Here is a 6,635-nt window from a genome sequence, read left to right as displayed (position 1 = left end):
ATGGTTTGGTTTCCTTGTCTCTCTGTGCTTCCTGAGAAAATTGTTTGCTGAAAACACATTGTATTGGGATTTTTTTTTTGTGCCTGCCCCTGCTGTCACCCCCTGTCCCTCTGATGACTGGGAAGGAGCAGTGCCTTCACCTCTCACACCTCTGGAGCTGCTCTCAAACCAAGGTGCAGCCCAAAGCTGGGAAAGGATTGCTTGTGGATGGGTTGTACAAACCCCCTGTTCGTTTTATTTGTTTTAACCCCAATTTTAATTGCCAGTGTTGTTTCATTTTCCCTGGGACTGCAGCTTTCAGCCCCACAGCCATCAGCTCTGGCTCCAACATATGTGAAATGTATCAGTGCAGTTCTGTGCTAACCCCAATGGACATGGGAAAATAATGTTCTTGCTGGATCCTTCCAAAAGCCTCTGTTCCTCCCCCCACCCTTTCCTGTATCATGCCTTGGCTATTTGTCCTTCAGGAGTGACTGTCATTTCCTGGTGTCTTCACAATAAAAGAATTTCATGCCAAGCGTAGCTGAGACAAAATTCCTGAAAACCAGCACCTCAGGTTACCTGTGGAACAGCAAATTGCTTTTCCATACCCATCCTCACAAAGCGAATCAGATGTCCCACTCAAAGCCTTCTTGTCTTTTCCTGGGAACAGCTTTTGCTGGGGTTTTTGTTTATTCCCTGCATTGTTGCTGCTCCTGTCCTTGTCACCTCCTGCCCCAGAGCAGAACCTGGGTGCCATGAGGGGCCTCGGGCAGAGCACAGACTGGTCTCAATCCCTGTGACAGGAGCAGATGGAGAATTCCCCTTTCCCTTACTGCCACAGCACTGAGCCACTCAGTAAAAACACTGATCCTTGTCCAGGGAGATTTTATTCACACTGGGGTTGGTGCTGAAGAGCTCTTAGAGGATACTCAGCTCTTTTCAGCAGAATTTTTTCTTCCTTGCAGTTCCGTTTTAATCTGTTTCATTGAGGCTGTGCCCTGTGATTTATCATTTATTATTAGCAATAAATGTCAGCTGAGCCAGATCAGGGTTTATTCCAATCAGCCCTTAGAGAGCTGCCTATGAAGTGAGAATTGAGGAAATAACCTGAAGGAGAGGGATGGTGGCTCTTGCACACCTTGGCCAGTGCAAAAGGCATTTCTCAGGTATCCCAAGGGGTGCTCCCATCACTGCTTTTAAAGCACGAGTTCCCTGTCCCGGGGGCTGGGTGGGGTTGGGCGCACCTGGGCAAGGTGCCAGACTCAGGAATCTGCCGTGAGACAGAGCCCCCGACTCTGCTGACACTGGAAACGCCCCAAGGCACTGCACATCCCTGCCCCAGAACTGCAAACCCAGCCCTAAACCCAACCCTAAATATTGTGAAGGAAACAGGGGGGGAATGTCACGTTCCTCTGCTGAAAGGGTTTGTGCATTCCCCTTCAGCAAGGACAAAAGAAATAAAAACTCAGAACAATTCAAATATAGGTCTGTTGTTCACCTTTAATATTTCATTTCTGTTTGCTCCTCCAAAGATTTTCAGTTACATAAAAACACAGTTAAAGTATTAATCTTTCCTTTGAACTTAAATAGGTTCATTTGCTTTCCCATGTGTTTTTTGGGTTTTTTTAAAGCTTTACTGATTGATTATTATGAAAATAATTTCCCTGCTTTTGGTGAGCTGTGGTTGCTCTCACTGCCAGGATTTTCCTGAAAATATATAAAGTCATCTCTGCAAACATTGGCCTTAAAGGAAAAAAAAATACAAATCTGCTAATATGAAATCCTATTTTGGTGTGGCCAAAATCTAAAATCCTAAAAGAAGCTGTAACATGCTATATGGCACTAGCCAAAGAGAAATGTTATGTCCCTCTTCAGAGGGAGAACTAGAACAATACAAGGAAACCCCATTTCCCAACGTATTTGCTATAAGTAATTGGGTAAGATCTGAAGGAATTGGTTCAAACCACAATCTTCTTGGAAAAAACTATGAATCTTGACCATATGTGAATATTGCAGGTATGCTACTATAAAAAATTATATTTATAAAAGAAATATATATATATATTTATATTTATATGTAAGAAAGAGCCATTTCTTGAGCTGTCCTATTTTATTAGGCAAATAACAACTACAAAGGATGATCAGAGTCTCCTGCTTCAGAAGCAGCCCTCCAAAGAGAGGGAATTTCCACAGATGTGCCTCTGGTTGTGGGGATGAGCCTCCCTGCCGCTCCCCAGCACATCACATTGGCCATGGCATCCCAGAGAGGGATGAATAAATAACAGAGGAACCTGACAGCCCCAACAGGAGGTGGGGTGGAAGGAATCCAGTGTCCTTATCTGAAATTAACTGAGATATTCTGGAGGAAGGAGGGGGATTTGTGTGTTGGGTGAGTGCCCTTCCCTGGAGGGGATGAGCCAGGTGCTGCTCTTGTGTGTGAGCATTTGATTTTTGCTCTGTGTTGTACCTTCAGGCAGGACAGTGTGGGGCTGTAGGAATTACTCCACATTTCACTGCCAGATTTGCAGTGTTGAATGTAAACGTGCTCCAAACCAACCCTTCACAGGCACTTAAGAACAGATTCCTCTCCGAGATTCTCTGTGCAGCTCCTTCCAGTGCTGGCTTAAAACTACAGCATAATCCAGGCTAAGCTTTCTCTGAGTCTATTGGCTTTTAAAATTGAATTTTCATTGCTTTGTCTCCCAATTCCTTTGAGTTCTGGTGGTTTGGGTTTCCCCAGAGCAGCACAGAAGCCCTTGGTTAATGTCTGGATGAGGCTATTCTGTATTGGGACACAATTCATGAGAGGCTGAGGCAAAGAATAACAAAAATAAGGCTGAAAAGCAAGAAATTAAGGCCCAGGACGTTGAGTGAGGTGGGAAAGGCTCAGTGGGACAGAGAGCTGAGGGTGCAGGTCAGAGCCAGGCCCAGCAGCAGCAGCTGTGCCATGGGCAGGGCGATGCTGGCCCCCGACCAGAGCACCTCGCGCCCGTTCAGGGGCTGTGCTGGTCGGAAATTCTCCATCATGGGAGTGGAGTTCTTCCCATCAAAGTGCAGTGCTGCGAACTGGGACAGCTGCAAAACACAACAGCTTGTTAAATCTGCTTTAACAACTCTGGGAATTGTGTTGCCAACCCAACCCGTGCTGCCTCACTCTGGTTTTGGACCTGAGGGTTTAATGGATGCCTTGAACCTCACAGGAAAGGCCATGGCAGAGGCCACAGGAGAGGTCACTGAGTGATGGCTCCTTCCAGCCTTGGCAATCACGGGCACTTCCCGTGAGTGGGAGCCAAATGCTCTGTGCAGCCCCAGGACTGGCTCCTCCAGAGCTCCTGACGCACGCAGCCCCGGCCCCGGCCGCCACGTCAGGGTGACACCAGGCAGGAGCAGCAGTAATTCTGTCCTTGCTCAGGTTCCTGGCTGCTCTGAGTGCCCCTGGGCTGTGCTGGGGGCACTGTGACAGCGCTCAGGGCACACTGTGAGTGAGGAGCTGAACTGGCTCTGGGCCAGGCTGTGTGATCTCTGCTCAGCCTGCGTTTCCCAAGCGTTCTTAATTCCATCTCCTCTTCCTGCCTGCAGGTCAAAAATGGGCTGCTAGGTGCTGATGGGCCCAAGGTTTGGGTTTGGAATGATTGTGTCCTGCTGCCCTGACAACGGGAGAAAACCTGTGGAGGGAGCAGGTGGCAGCAGTGGAAGTGCTGTGACGAAGCCCTGAGCTTGGGGGGTTTCTTGGCTCTCTCCTCACGCCGTCATTTCCCCTTCCTGCCCCTTTCCTGCCATTTTCTGAGGGATGATTTGACAGGGTCAATCAGCTGGCAGCAGGGAGCACCTTGAGGCTGCTGCCAAGTGGGGGTGCGTGGGGAACATGGCACTGAGGTGTCACCCTGCCCAGGGACACAGCACTGAGGTGTCACCCTGCCCAGGTGCCAGGGACATGGCACTGAGGTGTCACCCTGCCCAGGGACATGGCACTGAGGTGTCACCCTGCCCAGGGACACGGCACAGAACCCCCAGGCTGTGCCTCTGCCACCCACCTGGCGCAGGCTGAGCTGAACTGGTGTCTCAAAGATGGTCCAGATGACACCCTGGTAGCAGTCAGGGGTGGTGAGGGACCCCTGGTAGCGATAGTACCTCTCAAGGTCTTCCTCAGGTGGGAGGAGAGAGCTCAGTGGCAAAGGATCCACCTTTGCTGATCCCCCTGGAAAAACCACAGGGGAAAATCCCTTGTAATGCTTGTGGCTGCAGGTTTTGCCCACATTTATCCTCGCCCCACACAGCTTGTGAGATCCCTTACCTTTGGATTCAATATTCTTTAGTTTGCTCAATAGAGTTTCATAGTTTTTATTTTCTTCGCCAGCCTGAAAGGGAAATATTTTCATTCCACCTCGTGTATTTCTCTACAAGGGGTTGCTTTTAATCAGTGGTGAATAAAACAGAAAAGGGCCACAAGAAGAAATTACAGCAAGCAGGATGTAGAAAAGGGGAGAGGAACTCAGTGCTGGTAGAATGCCTGCAGAAGATAGGGAGGTTAAATCTTGGGCTACTGTAATACTGACATAAACATAAAATATTGACATCAACAATCCCTCAGCCAAGCTGCTGGCTGAAATTTGAGAGGGGCAGTTGAAAATTTCCCCACCTACCTCTACAAAGAAGGCCAACACAGCCAAACCATCTGGAGATTTCTTGGCTTCTGTCACATCTGAAGCATCTTCTCTGATGTGGACAATGTGAAACTGGAACACAACAGCCAAGGACAATGATTTCCACCCTCAGACCTCCCATGGGGAACTAGCCAAGAGTTTTTCTGAGCAGGATCTCAGAATTCCAGAGTTCTGGAGTGAAACCCGTGCCCCACACGCAGTCCCACCTACCTCCATGGGGTATTTCTCTCCATCTATGCTGTGCTCTGAGCCAGGACTCAGGATTTGTTGCTCAGTCAGGAGTCCCCAGTGAAAATGGAATTCCACTGCCTTGTATTTTCTCTCCAGGCCTCCTCCTCCGATTTTAGGGGATGCATCTAGTGCCACTTTAACTGGGGAAAAAGCATAAATTGTTTTAAAGGAGAAGAGCAGGTCCTACATTTACAGAATGTGAGAGCAGAGATGTTCTTGAGATTCAAATTTATCTTCATGTTCTCGCTTGGCTTTTCAGGCCGAGTGTTCCAGAAATTCTGCTCTGCAGAAACTGAACTCTTACAAAATCATGACTGAGTTTCATTTGAGATTAATTCTAACCATTATGACCTCTGGAGTCAGAGCTTCTTATACCTCTCAGAAGACCCTATATTCCTTCAGTTTTTTCCTAAAAAAAGACCGTCTATCAAAGTAAATTGGATCCCAGTTTATTTGGGTTTTAACCATCATTTTAACCTCCAGTTTCCTGCACTGTAACATTTCCTTTGGGCAGGGTTTAAAGATATTCTGTTTTAATTTAGGGTAGTGCTGCAATTTAAGCCTAAATCATACATATTTGAGACATATTTTAATTTTTTTTCTTTTTGCGACCCCCACGTTAAGCACAGCACTTCTCTTTGCATAGGAAAATTCTGGATTGCAGCCCCAGAGGAAAATTCTGGATTGCAGCCCCAGAGATTTCATTTCTGTTCTGAATTCCAAATGAACTTGGAGAGTGCATGAGTCATTGAGTTCCTTTGCTTTTTAATCTGTAAATGGATGAGTCAGATGTCTTTGTGGGCTTTGTTTATTTAGCTTAAGACCGTTGAGACAGTGACCTTTGCTATGTGTCCATCACGGAAAATAATGAGGGTCTAATCTCACCTGCAGCCTCTAACTGCAGCTGTAATTTAAGCAATAACCTCCTCATTTAGCACAGGAATTGGCTGCTCTCAGAAGGAAGAGATTTTAAAAGCCCAGATTAAACCCCTAATCCTTATGCATGGCTGGGGAAGATGAGGAGCAATCCTTATAAATATTAATTTTGATGTAAAAGGGACTGTAATTGGACATTCTGGAGTATCATCCTGTAATGGGAAAATCATTAATCCACATATTAATGAAAAGTCAAAACATTCTTTTTTCTTGTGGTCTGCCACGACATGAGAATTTCTGGCTGTTAAAATCTCCCCAGCTGCCTTCCCACCTTTCCCTTTTAAATCAGGAAATATTTGCCACTTGCTGCTTTCTGCTTTGAGGATTTGGCAGTTAAAACAACCCACCCAAGACTTTAAAAACACCTACATGTAACTTAAAAAAAAAAAAAAATTAGACTACAGGTTTATTTTTAAATTCGAAGTAATTGGACATCATTTTTTTGGACCAGCATCCTCAGTATTGTGAAGGAAGGTGGAGGAAGTGGAACAGTTCTAAATTACTGTTAATTGATTCAAGGTTTACTGATTCACTAAGTAGCTGACCAACATCAGATAACTTCTGTGTGCAGAGAAAACAGGTCTGAATCTGAGAAGAATATAGCTCATTATTTAAAGAACTAATAACACCCAGCACTGAGAATGACTTTCCCACACCAGGCTTTTCTCCAGCAGGATTCTTTGTGCAGAGGCAAGAGTTGGAAAGGGCCAGCCCAGGAATGGCTTCAGCAGAAAATGATAAAATCTGCCCAAATTGTTGTCCTGCCCACCTGCTCTGGGCTCTGTTTGGGTTGGGGTTTTTGCTTTAGAGCTCTTGTGACAC

At 46.3% G+C, this 6,635-nt stretch overlaps 1 protein-coding gene across 1 annotated transcript in view; it reads right to left on the bottom strand.

Moving 5' to 3' along the window:
• Window positions 1-1,934: 1,934 nt before the first annotated feature.
• CA4 (carbonic anhydrase 4) overlaps window positions 1,935-6,635 on the bottom strand; it is a 13,797-nt gene continuing 9,096 nt past the window's right edge. The window contains exons 4-8 of the mRNA XM_005424457.2: window positions 4,857-5,017; window positions 4,626-4,718; window positions 4,277-4,340; window positions 4,017-4,180; window positions 1,935-3,057 (exon numbers count right to left, since the gene is read on the bottom strand). Of these exons, the coding sequence (XP_005424514.1) occupies window positions 2,869-3,057; window positions 4,017-4,180; window positions 4,277-4,340; window positions 4,626-4,718; window positions 4,857-5,017 (671 nt within the window). The 3' untranslated portion in view covers window positions 1,935-2,868. The remainder of the gene's footprint in view (window positions 3,058-4,016; window positions 4,181-4,276; window positions 4,341-4,625; window positions 4,719-4,856; window positions 5,018-6,635) is intronic.

The sequence above is a fragment of the Geospiza fortis genome, unplaced genomic scaffold (assembly GCF_000277835.1).
Source record: "Geospiza fortis unplaced genomic scaffold, GeoFor_1.0 scaffold538, whole genome shotgun sequence".
Classification (NCBI taxonomy): domain Eukaryota; kingdom Metazoa; phylum Chordata; class Aves; order Passeriformes; family Thraupidae; genus Geospiza; species Geospiza fortis.
This window is presented reverse-complemented; position numbering and strand designations above follow the sequence as displayed.